Consider the following 19,198-nt stretch of genomic DNA (forward strand, 5'->3'; position numbering starts at 1 on the left):
CATGTATAAATGCACCAGTAACTGAATAGCTCCACAAGGGGGCAGGGCAGAGCTATGTTTAACAGGCCAAATAAATACACAGGCCTGGTCATGTGGGCAGCTTCAAAAGGATACAACACAAGCCTGTACTTCTCTGACGTGATTAGCAGTTTTTTACAGAACCAACGGAAGAATGTATACTGCTAAAAAAAATAAAGGGAACACTAAAATAACACATCCTAGATCTGAATGAATGAAATAATCTTATTAAATACTTTTTTCTTTACATAGTTGAATGTGCTGACAACAAAATCACACAAAAATAATCAATGGAAATCCAATTTATCAACCCATGGAGGTCTGGATTTGGAGTCACACTCAAAATTAAAGTGGAAAACAACACTACAGGCTGATCCAACTTTGATGTAATGTCCTTAAAACAAGTCAAAATGAGGCTCAGTAGTGTGTGTGGCCTCCACGTGCCTGTATAACCTCCCTACAAGGCCTGGGCATGCTCCTGATGAGGTGGCGGATGGTCTCCTGAGGGATCTCCTCCCAGACCTGGACTAAAGCATCCGCCAACTCCTGGACAGTCTGTGGTGCAACGTGACGTTGGTGGATGGAGCGAGACATGATGTCCCAGATGTGCTCAATTGGATTCAGGTCTGGGGAACGGGCAGGCCAGTCCATAGCATCAATGCCTTCCTCTTGCAGGAACTGCTGACACACTCCAGCCACATGAGGTCTAGCATTGTCTTGCATTAGGAGGAACCCAGGGCCAACCGCACCAGCATATGGTCTCACAAGGGGTCTGAGGATCTCATCTCGGTACCTAATGGCAGTCAGGCTACCTCTGGCGAGCACATGGAGGACTGTGTGGCCCCCCAAAGAAATGCCACCCCACACCATGACTGACCCACCGCCAAACTGGTCATGCTGGAGGATGTTGCAGGCAGCAAAACGTTCTCCACAGCGTCTCCAGACTCTGTCACGTCTGTCACGTGCTCAGTGTGAACCTGCTTTCATCTGTGAAGAGCACAGGGCGCTAGTGGCGAATTTGCCAATCTTGGTGTTCTCTGGCAAATGCCAAACGTCCTGCACGGTGTTGGGCTGTAAGCACAACCCCCACCTGTGGACGTCGGGCCCTCATACCACCCTCATGGAGTCTGTTTCTGACCGTTTGAGCAGACACATACACATTTGTGGCCTGCTGGAGGTCATTTTGCAGGGCTCTGGCAGTGCTCCTCCTGCTCCTTCTTGCACAAAGGCGGAGGTAGCGGTCCTGCTGCTGGGTTGTTGCCCTCCTACGGCCTCCTCCAAGTCTCCTGATGTACTGGCCTGTCTCCTGGTAGCGCCTTCATGCTCTGGACATTACCCTGACAGACACAGCAAACCTTCTTGCCACAGCTCGCATTGATGTGCCATCCTGGATGAGCTGCACTACCTGAGCCACTTGTGTGGGTTGTAGACTCCGTCTCATGCTACCACTAGAGTGAAAGCACCGCCAGCATTCAAAAGTGACCAAAACATCAGCCAGGAAGCATAAGAACTGAGAAGTGGTCTGTGGTCACCACCTGCCGAACCACTCCTTTATTGGGGGTGTCTTGCTAATTGCCTATAATTTCCACCTGTTGTCTATTCCATTTGCACAACAGCATGTGAAATTTATTGTCAATCAGTGTTGCTTCCTAAGTGGACAGTTTGATTTCACAGAAGTGTGATTGACTTGGAGTTACATTGTGTTGTGTTCCCTTTATTTTTTTGAGCAGTGTAGTTAACCACCCGTACAGTATGGGCGGCATGCACCTCTAACGATTGTTTGCAGACCGCCATAATACCATAGAAGAGGAAAAAGACGAAGTTGGAGAAGGACAGACTTTTGCCCAGATATTGAACTTTGATTCAGAAGGATACGGTGGAAGCATGGAGAGGTCAGAGATAGCCAGACTTGTAAAGTGGGCTAATGAACAGAAGTTGGGTTTTAGAGAAACACCATCAGTGCTCTGCAAGCAATGCAGTGGATGAAGGTGTGGCAAGAGCGTGGTGAACAGATAGACGTGGCTATGGACAGCGAGGAAGAAGACGTGTAGTGGGAAGACATGTGTTGAGGAAGAATGGCGTCAAACATGATAAAGAAGAATCTTTTCCAATAGGAGTGAAATATTTTGAGAAAGTGGACCCTTGCCTTTTGGCAGATCCATTTGTGGGTTCAGGGTAGGTGAAAAAGGAGTTGGGTGCAGTTGAATCAGTGAAGGTAACCTGTAGTGGACTTGTGATATTTGTTTGTGTTTCTTCTGACCAGAGGGAGAAGGTGCTCCATGGCATGCAACTTGGGTCGAGAGCTGTTTCTTGCTTTGCTCTTAGGAATAGGGCACCATTGAAAGGAGTGATTTCTGGGCTAGCGTTAAGTGTGGAGGTGGTGCAATTGAAGTAGAAAATTCCTGGTGTTTGTGATGCCTGCCATTTAGTGTGAGGCAGTCATTGTCAGGCCTTTTGAGTTTTGAGTCTCAACCAGACAAAGTCATGTTAGGATATCCTGTTAGAGCTTTTGGGCAGAATCCACTGTGTTGTTTCAGGTGCAACGTTTATGTTCATGTTGCAGCAGTGTGGAGGAGGGAGATTCCAAGATGTGGGAAGTGTGCAGGAGGGCATGGGACAGAGGAATGTGTAGTTTCAGTGGATGAAGTTGTGTGTGCCAATTGTAGGGGTGCTCATGTTGCTTGGGATCAGAAGTGTCCGGTGCGAAAGAGGCAGATTGAAGTGGCCAGAGTCAGAGTAGTACAGCGGGTGTCGTATTCTGAAGCAGTGAGGAGAATGAGTCAAGGGTGAGGGATCCTAAGAGGATCCCAGTGAGTTGTATCAACTGTACCAGGGAAATGGAAAGTAAATCACTGAAAATAGATGTTGTGGTGGCAGCAGCAGAGAAGTATTTGGGTATATGAAATTTTACTTCAGAAGAGTTACAGGCTGTGTTGAGAGGTGGTGTCTTGTCCTCCCAGGCTGTTGGCATGGGCAGGAACAGATAGGGTCAAAGTAGTAGAATGAGGTAGTGGGTTTTTAATGAGTGTAGGTATTTGTTTTTGTATTTATTATGGATCCCCATTAGCTGCTTTCAAGGCAGCAGCTATTCTTCCTGGGGTCCAGCAAATTTAAGGCAGTTTATACAATTTTAAAAACATTACAATACATTCACAGATAACACACTGTGCCCTCAGGCCCCTACTCCACTGCTACCACATATCTACAGCACTAAATCCATGTGTGTGTGTCTGTGTCTGTGTCTATGTTTGTGTTGCTTCACAGTCCCCGCTGTTCCATAAGGTGTTTTTTATCTGTTTTTTTAAATCTAATTTTACTGCTTGCGTCAGTCAGTTACTTGATGTGGAATAGAGTTCCATGTAGTCATGGCTCTATGTGGTACTGTGCGCCTCCCATAGTCTGTTCTGGACTTGGGGACTGTGAAGAGACCTTTTGTGGTGTCCAAGCTGTGTGCTAGTAGTTTAAACAGACAGCTCGGTGCATTCAACATGTCAATACCTCTCATAAATATAAGTAGTGATGAAGTCAATCTCTCCTCCACTTTGAGCCAGGAGAGATTGACATGCATATTATTAATATTAGCTCTCTGTGTACATCCAAGGGCCAGCCGTGCTGCCCTGTTCTGAGCCAATTGCAATTTTTTGTGGCACCTGACCACACGACTGAACAGTAGTTAAGGTGCGACAAAACTAGGACCTGTAGGACCTGCCTTGTTGATACTATTGTTAAGAAGGCAGAGCATCGCTTTATTATGGACAGACTTCTCCCCATCTTAGCTACTACTCTATCAATATGTTTTGACCATGACGGTTTACAATTTAGGGTTACTCCAAGCAGTTTAGTCATCTGAACTTGCTCAATTTCCATATTATTTATTACAAGATTTAGTTGAGGTTTAGGGTTTAGTGAATGATTTGCCCCGAATACAATGCTTTAAGTTTTAGAAATATTTAGGGCTAACTTATTCCTTGCCATCCACTCTGAAACTAACTGCAGCTCTTTGTTACGTGTTGCGGTCATTTCAGTCGCTGTAGTGGCTGACGTGTATAGTGTTGAGTCATCCGCATACATAGGCACTCTGGATTTACTCAGTCAGTCGCATGTCGAATTCCTGATTCTACCTGGATTATGTTTGAGAGGCTTCCATTGAAGAATAACCTCTGTGTTCTGTTAGACAAGTAACTCTTTATCCACATTATAACAAGGGGTGTAAAGTCATAACACATACGTTTTTCCAGCAGCAGACTATGATCGAAAATGTCAAAAGCTGCACTGAAGTCTAACAAGATGGCTCCCACAATAATTGTATCATCAATTTCTCTCAGCCAATCATCAGTCATTTTTGTAAGTGCTGTGCTTGTTGAATGTCCTTCCCTATGAGCGTGCTGAAAGTCTGTTGTCAATTTGTTTACTGTGAAATAGCATTGTATCTGGTCAAACACCATTTTTTAGGTTTTAAGGGTTGGTAACAAGCTGATTGATCGACTATTTGAGCCAGTAAAGGGAGCTTTACTATTCTTGGGTAGCGGAATGACTTCAGCTTCCCTCCAAGCCTGAGGACACACTTTCTAGTAGGCTTAAATTGAAGATGTGGCAATATCGTCTGCAATTATCCTCAGTAATTTCCCATCCAGATTGTCAGAACCCGGTGGCTTGTCATTGTTGAAAAACAATAATTTTTTCACCTCTTCCACACTGACTTTACGGAATTCAAAAGTACAATTCCTGTCTTTCAGAATTTGGTCCGATATACTTGGTAGTGTCAGCGTTTTCTGCTGGCATGTCATCCCTAAGTTTGCTTAACTTGCAAATGAAAAAGTCATTAAAGTAGTTGGCAATATCAGTGGGCTTTGTGATGAATGAGCCATCTGATTCAATGAATGGAGCCAAGTTGGCTTTTTTCCCCAAAAAATGTCATGTAAGGTGCCCCAAAGCTTTTTACTATCATTCTTTATATAATTGATCTTTGTTTCATAGTATAGTATAGTCTCTTCTTTTTCTTTTTATTAAGTTTAGTCACATGATTTCTTAATTTGCAGTACGTTTGCCATCAGTTGGGCTGCTAGACTTTTGCCATACCTTTTGCCTCATCCCTCTCAACCATACAATTTTTCAATTCCTCATCAATCCAAGGGGATTTAAGTTTTTACAGTCATTTTCTTAACGGATGTGTGCTTATTAGTAACTGGAATAAGCTATTTCATAAATGTGTCAAGTGCAGCTTCTGGTTGCTCCTCATTACACACCACAGACCAGCAAATATTCTTTACATCATCAACATATGAATCACCACAAAATGTCTTGTATGTCCTTTTTACACTATATTAGGCCCAGCCTTTGGAACTGTGGTTTTCCCTGATATGGTTATTATATTGTGATCACTACATCCTATGGATTTGGATACCACTTTAAAGCAAACTTCTGCAGCATTAGTAAAGATGTGATCAATACATGTTGATGATTTAATTGCTGTGCTGTTTGTAACTACCCTGGTAGGTTATGTAACAATGTGCGCTGAGAGTCATAAAGCAAGTTCAGGGAGTGAGTGTTTTAATAAAATAAACGGAACATAATCCGAAACACTAATAGAACGCAGACATGAAACGGAAACAGAGACAATAACGCCTGGGGAAGGAACCAAAGGGAGTGACATATATATAGGGAAGGTAATCAGGGAAGTGATGGAGTCCAGGTGAGTCTGATGACGTGCAGGTGCGGGTAACGATGGTGACAGGTCTGCGCCATTAGGAGCAGCTTGGTGATCTAGAGGACTGAGAGGAAGCACACGTGACAGGTTGACTGACAACCTGAACCAGGTTGCAGGCACTGGTTACAGTTTGAAGTTTTTTCTTGAGTGGGCAGCTTGATGATAGCTAGTCAATATTTAAATCACCCAGGAAATATACTTCTTCGTTGATATCACATACATTATCAAGCATTTCACACATATTATCTAGATACTGACTGTTAGCACTTGGTGGTCTATAGCAGCTTCCGTGTTTAGGTGAGGCAGATTAACCTGTAGCCATATTACTTCAACAGTATTTAACATTAGATCGTCTAAGCTTTACAGGAATGTGGTTCGGAATATAGACCGCAACACTGCCCCCGTTGGCATTTCAGTCTTTTCAGTAGATGTTATAACCATGTATTGCTACCACTGTATCATCAAAGGTATCTAAGTGAGCTGCAGAGATAGTTAGAATATGAATGTCATCTGTTACAAGCAAAATGCCTGTGCCATTAAACCCCTACAACTCATCCAGAACGCCGCAGCCCGTCTGGTGTTCAACCTTCCCAAGTTCTCTCACGTCACCCCGCTCCTCCGCTCTCTCCACTGGCTTCCAGTTGAAGCTCGCATCCGCTACAAGACCATGGTGATTGCCTACGGAGCTGTGAAGGGAACGGCACCTCCATACCTTCAGGCTCTGATCAGGCCCTACACCCAAACAAGGGCACTGCGTTCATCCACCTCTGGCCTGCTGGCCCCCCTACCTCTGAGGAAGCACAGTTCCCGCTCAGCCCAGTCAAAACTGTTCGCTGCTCTGGCACCCCAATGGTGGAACAAGCTCCCTCACGACGCCAGGACAGCGGAGTCAATCACCACCTTCCGGAGACACCTGAAACCCCACCTCTTTAAGGAATACCTAGGATAGGATAAAGTAATCCTTCTAACCCCCCCCCCCCCCCCTTAAAAGATTTAGATGCACTATTGTAAAGTGGTTGTTCCACTGGATATCATAAGGTGAATGCACCATTTTGTAAGTCGCTCTGGATAAGAGCGTCTGCTAAATGACTTAAATGTAATGTAAATGTAAGTTATTGACTTCATGGACCTTGTTTCTTAGGCTACACATATATGGGCTATTTTAGCACTTTTCTGGGTTGCTAGATTGTTTTTAATGCTTTACTGGGAAGCTTATCAGAAGTAGACTTACTCATGTTATTTACATTGGAGCTGATAGAGCAGGGTGAGCTTCACGAAGTGGTCTTCCTACTAGGGCACACCACCTCAGTGCTAACAGTGCAACTCTGGTTCATAGGCTCATGATTACTGCATACAATAGCTGTAGGATAAACAGAAGTATTCGGTGCAATTAGGGGTACATAAATTAAATTACTTATATTGTGTTTTCCAATGCCCCTAGGATCATGTACATTTGATCCAGCAATATGACGACTCATTGTCACAACGGTAGGGATTAACAGAGCTGGTCTTGGATCATTGACCAGTCATTGTTTCAATGCAGCCTTGAAATGCGTGGACAGAGTCCAGGAGCCAAGATTATTTGGATGGACTCCGTTATTCCTGTAGAGTCTCTTCTGTTTCCAGAAGGTGTCAAAGTTATCTATAAAAGTGACTCCAGCAGAGCTACAGAAGTCTTTTAGCCAGATGTATAATGCCAGCAGTCTGCTGAATCTTTCACACCTGCGGCCCTACGATGGTACTGGATCTGAAATGATTGGCCTTTTTTTGTTCCCGAGCTAGCCCTCCTGATTTCATTTGACCCCACATGGAATACGACAGTGTCAGCTCCCAGCATCTGTGGTAGAACAGTCGGAAGCAGCCTTGTTAAGTCCTGTACTCGTGCTCCTGGGTAGCACAGGGTTTTTGCCTTGGGAACCGAGATGTTTCTCACCATAGAGCTGCCTATGATGACAGCTGGTGATGTTGAATGGGCCGGTCTCTCAGGCAGCCTCACAGTCTGATGAGGGTGGAAGCTCTGAGGATCTGAACCCAAGGTAGAAGCCACCGGAGAGGGAGACAGAACCGAGGACGAAGACACATGTACCTCTGGATCCGATCTTGAATGGTAAGCCCCCAATGAAGAAGGCTCCGGAACCTCTGGATCCAAAGCTGTTTCTGGTCTGTGTCAGTTCCGGGATCAACATCTCCATGGAAACCCCCGTTGCCAGAGGACGCTTTTGTCGACTTCCACGGCGAGTGACGTACCTCCACGGCTGGTTGGTTGGGATGAGAACAGCTCCATTCTCCAGGAAAGGGGAGATCCCTTTGGGGACGGAACCCTGCTGAGCACCGGCCAGTTGGCTGTGGAGAGCCGATACGGTGGCGAAACTTCCACCAGACCAGAGCAGCATCTGGCTACTGGGGTGGAAGAAAAAATTTAAAAAGTGGGCTTGTGTAGGTTTGCTACTTGCTTGCTAAGCGTTGCTACTTCGCTCCTGTAAAGTGCCTTGCAAAAGTATTCATCCCCCTTGGTGTTTTTCCTATTTTGTTGCATTACAACCTGTAATTTAAATGTGTTTTTATTTGTATTTCATGTAATGGACATACACAAAATGGTCCAAATTGGTGAAGTGAAATGAAAAAAATTACTTGTTTCCAAAAATTCTAAAACATTTAAAACGGAAAAGTGGTACATGCATATGTATTCACCCCCTTTGCTATGAAGCCCCTAAATTAGATCTGGTGCAACCAATTACCTTCAGAAGTCACATAATGAGTTAGATTGCACACAGGTGGACTTTATTTAAGTGTCACATGATCTGTCACATGATTTCAGTATATATACACCTGTTCTGAAAGGCCCCAGAGTCTGCAACACCACTAAGCAAGGGGCACCACCAAGCAAGTGGCACCATGAAGACCAAGGAGCTCTCCAAACAGGCCAGGGACAGATGTTTTGAGAAGTACAGATCAGGGTTGGGATTAAAAAAATGATCTGAAACATTGAACATCCCACGGAGCACCATTAAATCCATTATTAAAAAATGGAAAGAATATGGCAAGAGAGGGCAGCCCACCAAAACTCGCGGACCAGGCAGAGAGGGTATTAATCAGAGAGACAACGAAGAGACCAAAGATAACGCTGAAGGAGCTGCAAAGCTCCACAGCGGAGATTGGAGTAACTGTCCATAGGACCACTTTAAGCCGTACACTCCACAGAGCTGGGCTTTACGCAAGAGTGGCCAGAAAAAAGCCATTGCTTAAAGAAAAAAATAACAAAACACATTTGGTGTTTGCCAAAAGGGATGTGGGAGACTCCCCAAACATATGGAAGAAGGTACTCTGGTCAGATGAGACTAAAATGTAGCTTTTTGGCCATCAAGGAAAACGCTATGTCTGGTGCAAACCCAACACCTATCATCACCCAGAGAACATCATCCCCACAGTGAAGCATGGCGGTGACAGCATCATGTTGTGGGGATGTTTTTCATCGGCAGGGACTGGGAAATTGGTCAGAACTGAAGGAATGATGGATGGCACTAAATACAGGGAAATTCTTGAGGGAAACCTGTTTCAGTCTTCCAGAGATTTGAGACTGGGACGGAGGTTCACCTTCCAGCAGGACAATGACCCTAAGCATACTGCTAAAGCAACACTCGAGTGGTTTAAGGGGAAACATTTAAATATTTTGGAATGGCCTAGTCACACAATGCAAATAGTCCAGGTAACCATTTGGTTACCTGTTCAGGAGTCTTATGGCTTGGGGGTAAAAACTGTTGAGAAGACTTTTTGTCCTAGACTTGGCACTCCGGTACCGCTTGCCATGCGGTAGTAGAGAGAACAGTCTATGACTGGGGTGGCTGGGGTCTTTGACAATTTTCAGGGCCTTCCTCTGACACCGCCTGGTGTAGAGGTCCTGGATGGCAGGCAGCTTTGCCCCAGTGATGTACTGGGCCGTACGCACTACCCTCTGAAGTGCCTTGCGGTCGGAGGCCCGAGCAATTGCTGTACCAGGCAGTGATGCAACTGGTCAGGATGCTCTCGATGTTGCAGCTTTAGGACCTTTTGAAGATCTCAGGACCCATGCCAAATCTTTTTAGTTTGTCGTGCCCTCTTCACGACTGTCTTGGTGTGTTTGGACCATTCTAATTTGTTGTTGATGTGGACTCCAAGGAATTTGAAGCTCTCAACCTGCTCCACTACAGCCCCGTCGATGAGAATGGGGACGTGCTCGGTGCTCCTTTTACTGTAGTCCACAATCATCTCCTTAGTCTTGGTTACATTGAGGGATAGGTTGTTATTCTGGCACCACCCAGCCAGAGCCACAGGTGGCAACTGCAGAAAAGTACCTGGGTGTATGAGATTTTACTGCAGAAGAATTAATGGGGTGTTGATTTACTGTAGGTGTAGAGTTAGTTGGATTATAGTGTTGAATGCAAAAGGAAATAAGAGAAGTAAAGTGATAGTGGAAACAAATAAATCCAAACCTAGTTCTGATTATTTTTGGTTGGAATAAGGGTTTTGGATCGATATTGTTATCTGGGAGATCCGTTTGAAGTTTCTATTAAAAATTGTGAATGCGTTGGATGAGATGGCGTCGATGAGAATAACGAGAAGTGGGCTTATTTTGTTAGTTGTGTTTCTATGGAACAGAAGGAGCGCCTCAAGAAGATGTCGGATTGGAATGTGTCGTGTGGATCTTCCAAACAGGGTGCCTATCAAGGGTGTTATCTCTGGGGTGGCGCTAGAAGTAAATGCAAAGGATATACTTGAAGAATTGGATCAAGTGGTTGGTGAACAACGACTGATCCGCATGCTAGATGGAGTGCGGAAGCCCACTCCATCCATTCTATTGTTTTTTTGATGAAGTCTCTCCCTTCTCACGTGTATTTGGATTATATGAGATTCCCTGTGAGAGCCTTCGTGCCCAAACCCATGCAGTGTGATAAATGTAAATGATTTGGTCATGTGTCAAGTGTATGTAGAAGGGATAAATGTATTATATGGCAGCTGAGCTTAAATGCTGCAATTGTGTTGGTGAACATCCACCCAAATTTCTGAAGTGTCCTGAAGTGTCCTGCTAGGGTGAAGGAGATGGAGGTGGCAAGAATAAGGGCTGTCCAGAATGTCTCCTGTCTGGAGTATTGACAAGAGTGTAGTTGAAGAAGTAATGGTAGTAGGAGTAAAGATACAAGATAAAGTCCAATGTCATCCCCAACAGAGGGATCCTGACATTTTACATGTTAAGAAGGTGGACTTTGTAGCATTTATTACTTTGGTTATCAATGGATTTGGCCGGTGTAAGCCGTCATTGTAAATATGAATTTGTTCTTCACTGACTTGCCTAGTTAAATAAAGGTTATAATATATATATATTTAAATAGCAACTGCACAACGCAAGCGGAGAGGAAATTTGAAAAAACAGGCATTATCATTTTCTGCAGAGGCATTACAAGGAATCCTGTCGATGAATGCTCCGTCCTCACAGGCACCTGAGCCTTGGTAGGGATGTGATTTCAATGGTGTAAAGTACTTAAGTAAAAAATACTTTAAAATACTACTTAAGTCATTTTTGGGTGTATCTGTACTTTACTATTTATATTTTTGCAAACTTTTGCTTTTACTTTACTACATTCCCCCAAAAGATAATGTAGTTTTTACTCCATACATTTCCGTGACACCCAAAAATAATTGTTACATTTTGACAGGACAATGGGGTAATTCACACACTTATCAAGAGAACATCCCTGGTCATCCCACTGCCTATGATCTGAAGGACTCACTAAACACAAATGCTTCATTTGTAAATATGTCTCAGTGTTGTAGTGTGCCCCTGGTTATCCGTCAATAAAACATTTTTTGAAAATTGTGCCGTCTGGTTTGCTGAATATAAGGAATTTGAAATGGTTTATACTTTTACTTTTGATACGTAAGTAGGTTTAAAACCAAATACTTTGACTTTTACTCAAGTAGTATTTTACTGTGTGACTTTCACTTTTGCGTGAGTCATTTTCTGTTAATGCATCTTTACTTTTACTCAAGTATGACAATTGAGTACTTTTTCCACCACTGTGATTTGAATGTGACTGAAGGAGTGGGGATATATACATTTTGTTTTGTTTCAATATCCCATACAGTAGGTGGCGGCAATACATCAATAGGTGTAGTCTGCCATAAAACGTAAAAGAAGAAGAACTCAGCCTACCCCGGTCCCCAAAACTAGTCTAGCGGGGGACGATTTCCAGTCTCCCCTGACCGCGCATAGTTGATGCATCTGGCGAAGGACAGTTGCCTTTACCTTTGTATTTCGCCAGAGACTGATATTATTATCCAGATGTATCCACAGTAAGTGAGGAAGAGGGTGGAGGAGGATCTGACTGGCTGTATTGTTGTGTGGGTAAGCATGCAACGCGACACGTTAGTTAAGTATAGTATAGCAGACGTTGCTAGCTACAAGCAGAGCTAACGATAGTTCCTTAGCTATGCAGTTACTTTAGATAGCTAAGGGTTTTGTTGTTAGCATAGCTAGTTCTAGCAAGAGCTAATTGATTCGCAGTTAGGTATTATGCTGATATCTGGCGATAAATAACGCTGCTAGCCATGTTTTGTGGTGTAGTTAAGGATAGCTAACAACCGAGAGAGGAAGACAACTGGCAAAGTTAGCTAGCTTAAAACAAAATGGACCTGGGTACAGTATGACCTAACAGAACGTAACAAGCTGGCTAGCTAGCTATCAAATTGAATGTTAGTATTGACTCAAAATAACTAGAGCTGGGACGGGGTTGCTCTTCTATCCCCTAGGTTGAGCTGACTACCTCTGCAGTGGAAGTAAAATATGTGCAATGGAATGTTAGAGTCCACGTCAAAAGCCCTTGGGCTGCCCACCTCAGCAGACAAGCAGTCACTTTCTCTGTTGCTCTTCCTGACTGTGCTATCCACTGGACAAGGGTCAGGTAAGAGATCATTCATCTTCAGCAAAAGGCTCCCTCACACAGCTTCATTCCTCCTTTCCGAACACTACTGCTGCTTTAACCCTGCTAAGATTCAGCTCCTCTCTTTAAGTTTAATAATGCTGTACATTGCTGTATGTGGTCAATTATAACATCGGAATTGGGTTTATTTGAGCAAACAGCTGGCTCACATCTGCCACATGTAATATTAAGGTGTCAAGTCCCCACATCCTCTCCTTCCCATAGCTGATTAGTAAAATATGCTGGATGTGGATGGGGGCTTGAAGCTGTTGCTTGAGATCCTCTCTTGCCTTGCGCCAACTCGGCTCCCACTGCCTTCATGACTCATTGATATTATATAAGCGCCAGAAATACCTTTTTAACAACATTGTTTTAAAACCATCAAATAGAGCATTATCAGAATGTTCTAGCATCAATTATATGCCCTTTCGTCCCTCCTCAGGATGTGTGAGGCCGTTCATGGTGCAGAACAGCCTGGTCAACCTGACAGAGACCAACAGGGGTTCCTTCCCTCTGGGCACAGTGCTCCAGTACAGCTGTGACCCAGGCTATCTGGCTGATGGGCCCAGCATCATCACCTGCACCCCTCTTAACCTCTGGACCTCAGACCCACCCCGCTGTATACGTAGTGATGGTACTAATGGCTTTACTAAATACTCTGAATTCATTCCAAATACACTTAACATATTTTTAAGTCTAAAATTTGGTTTGTGCGCTCACTGATAATGGTTCTTTTTGTCAACAGTGTGTCTGCCTCCATTTGAGCCAGAGAATGGGGGCTACACCTGCCACCCGTCCCCCTGCCATAGACTAAACCATCACACTGTGATCGAGTACTTCTGTGATGAAGGCTACATCCTGAAGGGAGACTATAAATACCTGACCTGTCAGGACGGGGAGTGGGACAGCCCCATGCAGATTAGCTGTGTCAACCAAGGATGTGTGAGGCCGTTCATGGTCCAGCATGGGTCAGTCAACCTGACAGAGACCAACAGAGGTTCCTTCCCTGTGGGCACGGTGCTCCAGTACAGCTGTGACCCAGGCTTCCTGGAGGACGGGCCCAATATCATCACCTGCACCCCCCTGGGCTGCTGGTCCTCAGACCCACCCCGCTGCATACGCAGTGATGGTACTAATGGCTCTACTAAATACTCTGAATTCATTCCAAATACACTTAACATATTTTTAAGTCTAAAATTTGGTTTGTGCGCTCACTGATAATGGTTCTTTTTGTCTTGTCAACAGTGTGTCTGCCTCCATTTGAGCCAGAGAATGGGGGCTACACCTGCCACCCGTCTCCCTGCCATAGACTAAACCACCACACTGTGATCGAGTACTTCTGTGATGAAGGCTACATCCTGAAGGGAGACTATAAATACCTGACCTGTCAGGACGGGGAGTGGGACGGTCCCATGCAGATTAGCTGTCTCCTGGACCAAGGTTGGTGACCATATTGTGATTACACGGTCTTACTCTCCAGAGTTCAGTGTTAAGTAGCTTGAACTATTTGTTTTATTGTTGTATCAACCTGCAAGATGAAATTATACTATGCTACCTTTTGAAGCCTCAGGAAGGACTGTCTGTCCTTTAATGGACAGTGTTTTGAGTGTGGTCTCATTGCCTGCTTCCCCTCTTCCAGACAGAGACCCTACCCCTGTGTTTGGCATACCCACCTTATCCATTGTGGCCTCCACTGCCATCTCTGTAGCCCTCATCCTGCTGCTGGTGGTCCTGTTTGTCCTGCTGCAGCCTAAACTCAAGTCCTTCAACCACAGCCGGTGAGTGGCCTGAAACCACAGACATGCTTATTCAGTATCAGCTGTGGTAGGCTAATCCTACTAAAGCTGTGTGTACTCCAGGGGTGTGCATGTCTCATAACTGTTCAAGCAGGCAGAAATAGTTCATATGATGCAAAACTTCTCATTCCGGCTGTATTCATATCTGCTTGAACGGTGAATAGCTCAGATACACATGAAAACATGATATGACCCTGGGGATCGATAGTACATCGCTCAGAAATGTACAAATACGATAACTTTCTAAATGAGTGAATCTTTCCTTTAAGAGTCTAAAGTAATGAGGTATTAACAGACTGTTCCACTCCTGTGCTCCCCCTCAGCCGTGAGCAGGGGGTGTCAGGCCAGCCCGTGTCCATCATGGTGGAGGGGGTACAGGTGGCCCTGCCCTCCTATGAGGAGGCGGTGTGTGGCGAAGGGGCTCTGAGTCTCAGCTCTGAGTCCCGGGTCCAGATAGTGCTGTCAGAGGGCCAGCAAGCTGCAGGGACGACAGAACCTCTCATTGCCCAGGCCAGGCCCTCCACCCTCCCCCAGCTCTCAGAGATGGCAGTGGTTCACCCAGTACCACCATCCTTCGCCTCTTCCTCCTCTCGCTCATCCTCCTCCTGCTGGGGCCTGGAACAGGCTGCTGCTGCAGTGCCTTCACCCTCACAGCGGAGGGACTCCACATGCAGTGAGCAGCACAGCCTGTCCCTCAACTCTAAGATGGACTACTCTGACGGTGGGACGTCAATCTATGTCTCTCCAAACAGGCCTCTCTTCATGCATGTATTGGTTGATAATGCCCATATATGCATACAGTGTATTGATGTCTCTTGTTTCGTCCTGCAGATATGCCTTTGTTAAAGGAGGCCTGAAGCATGCTGCAGACGCTTGGGTGTATGTTACGGAAACACCGAGTTGCTGACAGGGTTGCTGTTGACCTGCTGTGTTGAGCCGGAGGCGTGTCTGGAGCTCCCCACTGCAGCAGCTGCCAACACAACAGACTATCCACCCACCACCTCTTGGGGCACTAAGTGAGGCCGTGTCATTCTCAGCAGAATGTTACCTCTTCCCCCATCCAGAGGAGGGCACAGAGGGATTTCACATGTACATACATGCTTAGCAATTTTCTAGGACTTCTTACACCATGTCCAGTGTCTGACACATGCTCTTTGAACCATTGGCTTCGTGCAGAGACATAAAACTAAGAGAGAGAGCACCCAGTATGTTGTAAGGTTTTTTTGAAAGGCTCAATATGCCTTTTGAAAATTCTTTACTTGTAATCCATATGTATTTATTTATATTTTTTCCCCCAATGGTTAATGCTACAAACACATTGAGAATCATTGCACCCATCATCAATTTGTACCATGTCAACCTGTTTTTACATGATCACTGCAGCACAACAGGCATGATGAAGGCCACTGCAACTTAGATTGAACCAGTCATTCTCACACGTACACAGATTTTACAATTACTCTTAACATTTAATTTATAAGGACATATGATTTTAACTTTTCATATTCTCATTGGGCACAACTATTTTAATGTCACATCCTTTCTGATCATGGTTTTGAACTCAATGTTTTTCCCACGCACTTATATGAAGATTTTGCTAAAGGCAAGTGTTCCCAAGGTTGAGGCACACCTTTTCTCAGCTCATTGACATTGGGCTTAGCATTCATATTCTCTCATTCATGTCAGTACACCCTTTCTCTAATGGCCTTAGATCTCCACTTCTATGCACAACACCATCTGTATTGGGTTTCATTCCTAAAAAGGACTTTTAAATCCTAAGCCACAGCTTAGTGATGTAACAAATTGGAGCATAGTTGGTGTTTCTTGGACACCTAATACTTACTATTTATTTGTGGGTTGTTTTGAAATTGTTTTAATTAAGTCTAGATAGGGAAACTTAATTGAGTATTTAATATATTCATGTTCAGAATGCTGTTGATCAGCCATGATTCCTTTGACGCTTCCACAATTCTTGGGAAATTATATTAAGACGGGTCTTTTAACGTTGCCATCTTGGTGGACTCATAAGGACATAATGTGAGACTAAAGTTAATTGGGTTAACCATAATTAATGAAAAACAGGTCATTGTTATGTACAGAAGCTTAGTGTCATGTCTATTCAAATGGTTTCAGTTGCTTTGGGACTAAACAATGCAATTGGTGTGAAGAGTTAATTTTAGTCTGTATATACCCTGTGATAATTTTGATTAAATATCATTTGAGCTGTGCAACATTTTGTTCTTGTCAACCAATCCCGAACTCTTTCACTGAATAGTTTTATAGCTATGGTTAGTGTACTTTCTTTCAGCACCAGGTGGCATTGTGAATTACTTTATTCATAGTCTTGACTTCTAAAACCCACTTTTTGAAAATTTGCAGAAAATGAGGTTTGTTTAATTACAAGCATCACACAATTTTTTCATAAAACTGCCAATTAAAAACAGGTTCAGCCCTTGGTTCAACCGTGATCTGGCAGAGTTACTCCACCTCAAGAATTCCATTTGGCAAAAGGCTCGGCACACGCATACTCAGGCTATCCGGAAAGCCAAAGTTAGTTACTTTAAGGGGCAGTTCTCTCTCTCTCTCTCTGGATCTAACCTCAAGAAGTTCTGGAAAATGGTTAAAGACCTGGAGAATAAACCCTCCTCCTCACAGCTGCCCATGTCCCTTAATGTTGATGATGTGGTTGTTACTGACAAGATGCACATGGCTGAGCTCTTTAAATCACAATTTCATTAAGTCAGGATTCCTATTTGACTCAGCCATGCCTCCTTGACCATCCAACATTTCCTCATCTCCCACCCCTTCTAAAGTGACTAGCCCCAACGCTCCTCCCTCATTTTCCCCTGCCCCACTACAAAGTTTCTCCCTGCAGGCGGTCACTGAGTCCGAGGTGCTAAAGGAGCTCCTTAAACTTGACCCCAAAAAAACATTAGGGTCAGATGGTCTAGACCCTTTCTTCTTTAAGGTTGCTGCCCCTATCATCGGCAAGCCTTTCTCTGACCTTTTTAACCTGTCTCTCCTCTCTGGGGAGGTTCCCATTGCTTGGAAGGCAGCCACGGTGTGTCCATTATTTAAAGGGGGAGATTGAGCTGATCCTAACTGTTATATCCCAATTTCTATTTTGCCCTGTTTATCAAGTGTTGGAAAAAGTTGTCAATAATCAACTGACTTGGTTTCTTGATGTCTGTAGTATTCTCTCTGGTATGAAATCTGGTTTCCGCTCAGGTTATGGATGTGTCACTGCAACCTTAAAGGTCCTATATGATGTCACCATTGCCCTTGATTCTATTCTTCCCTGTAGCTCAGTTGGTAGAGCATGGTGTTTGCAACGCCAGGGTTGTGGGTTCGATTCCCACGGGGGGCCAAGTACGAAAAAAAAAAAAAAAAATGTATGAAATGAAAAAAATGAAATGTATGCATTCACTACTGTAAGTCGCTCTGGATAAGAGCGTCTGCTAAATGACTAAAATGTAAAATGTAAATGTAAGCAATGTTGTGCTGCTATTTTTATTGACTTGGTCAAAGCTTTTGAGACGGTAGACCAGGGGTGGGCAACTGATTGGTGTCACACTTTTTCTCCATCCCTAGCAATCACAGCTGATTAATCAAATTGATCATGATTAGGTGATTATTGGAGTCAGGTGTGTTATCTTGGGCTGGGGTAAAACTGTGACACCAATCAGGCCCTACGCTCTTCTCAATTTACATCAACAACACATAGCTCAGGCAGTAGGAAGCTCTCTCATCCATTTATATGCAGATGATACAGTCTTATACTCAGCTGGCCCCTCCCCTAATGTTGTGTTAAACGCTCTACAACAAAGCTTTCTTTGTGTCCAAAAAGCGTTCTCTGCCCTTAACCTTGTTCTGAACACCTCCAAAACAAAAGTAATGTGTAAGACGAATGCCCCTCTCCCCACCGGGAGAGCTTATTACCTCTGAGGGTTTAGAGCATGAGGTAGTCACCTCATACAAGTACTTGGGACTGTGGCTACATGGTACACTGTCCTTCTCTCAGCACATATCAAAGCTGCAGGCTAAGGTTAAATCTAGACTTGGTTTCCTCTATTGTAATCACTCCTCCTTTACCTCAGCTGCCAAACTAACCCTGATTCAGATGAGCATCCTACCCATGCTAGATTACGGAGACGTAATTTATAGATCAGCAGGTAAGGGTGCTCTTGAGCGGTTAGATGTGCTTTACCATTCGGCCATCAGATTTGCCACCAATGCTCCTTATAGGACACCTCACTGCACTCTATACTCCTCTGTAAACTGGTCATCTCTGTATACCACTGGTTGAAGGTTATTTATAAAACCCTCTTAGACCTCACTCCCCCCCCATCTGAGATCTCTACTACAGCCCTCATCCTCCACATACTGATAGTCACATTCTGATAGTCACATTCTGTTAAAGGTCCCCAAAGTGCACACATCCCTGGGTCGCTCCTCTTTTCAGTTCGCTGGAATGAGCTGAAAAAAACAAAACGCCCAAACTGGACCGTTTTATCTCTTCATTCAAAGACTCAATCGTGGACACTTACTGAGTTGTGGCTGCATCGGGTGCTGTATTGTTGTCTCTACTTTCTTGCCCTTTGTGCTGTTGTCTGTGCCTAATAATGTTTGAATTATGTTTTGTGCTGCTACCATGTTGTGCTGCTGCCATGTTGCTACAATGTTGTTGTCATGTGTTACTGCCATGCTATGTTGTTGTCTTAGGT

The 19,198-nt window shown here is 44.3% G+C and overlaps 1 protein-coding gene across 2 annotated transcripts; it reads left to right on the top strand.

Annotated features, from left to right (window-relative positions):
* Positions 1 to 11,888: 11,888 nt before the first annotated feature.
* On the top strand, positions 11,889 to 16,157 carry LOC106611079 (sushi domain-containing protein 6). Of its 2 annotated transcripts, none has more exons than XM_014210946.3 (8): positions 11,889 to 12,052; positions 12,509 to 12,660; positions 13,121 to 13,312; positions 13,424 to 13,807; positions 13,924 to 14,118; positions 14,318 to 14,456; positions 14,798 to 15,195; positions 15,306 to 16,157. In XM_014210946.3, exons 2-8 carry the CDS (start codon positions 12,543 to 12,545, stop codon positions 15,329 to 15,331), a joined length of 1,452 nt encoding a protein of 483 aa, XP_014066421.2. In that variant the 5' UTR covers positions 11,889 to 12,052; positions 12,509 to 12,542; the 3' UTR covers positions 15,332 to 16,157. The 2 variants fall into 2 exon arrangements, with proteins under 2 accessions (XP_014066421.2, XP_014066420.2); XM_014210945.3 differs by having other exon boundaries at positions 11,890 to 12,104.
* Positions 16,158 to 19,198: the final 3,041 nt, after the last annotated feature.

The sequence above is a fragment of the Salmo salar genome, chromosome 09, assembly GCF_965601325.2.
Source record: "Salmo salar chromosome 09, fSalSal1, whole genome shotgun sequence".
NCBI lineage: Eukaryota > Metazoa > Chordata > Actinopteri > Salmoniformes > Salmonidae > Salmo > Salmo salar.

Excerpts from the sequence above, each read along its gene's own strand:
- LOC106611079 (XM_014210946.3), top strand. The coding sequence starts at position 12,543 with ATGTGCAATGGAATGTTAGAGTCCACGTCAAAAGCCCTTGGGCTGCCC. Across the intron at positions 12,661-13,120 it reads ATCCACTGGACAAGGGTCAG|GATGTGTGAGGCCGTTCATG; the intron begins GTAAGAGATCAT and ends GTCCCTCCTCAG. Across the intron at positions 14,457-14,797 it reads AAGTCCTTCAACCACAGCCG|CCGTGAGCAGGGGGTGTCAG; the intron begins GTGAGTGGCCTG and ends GCTCCCCCTCAG.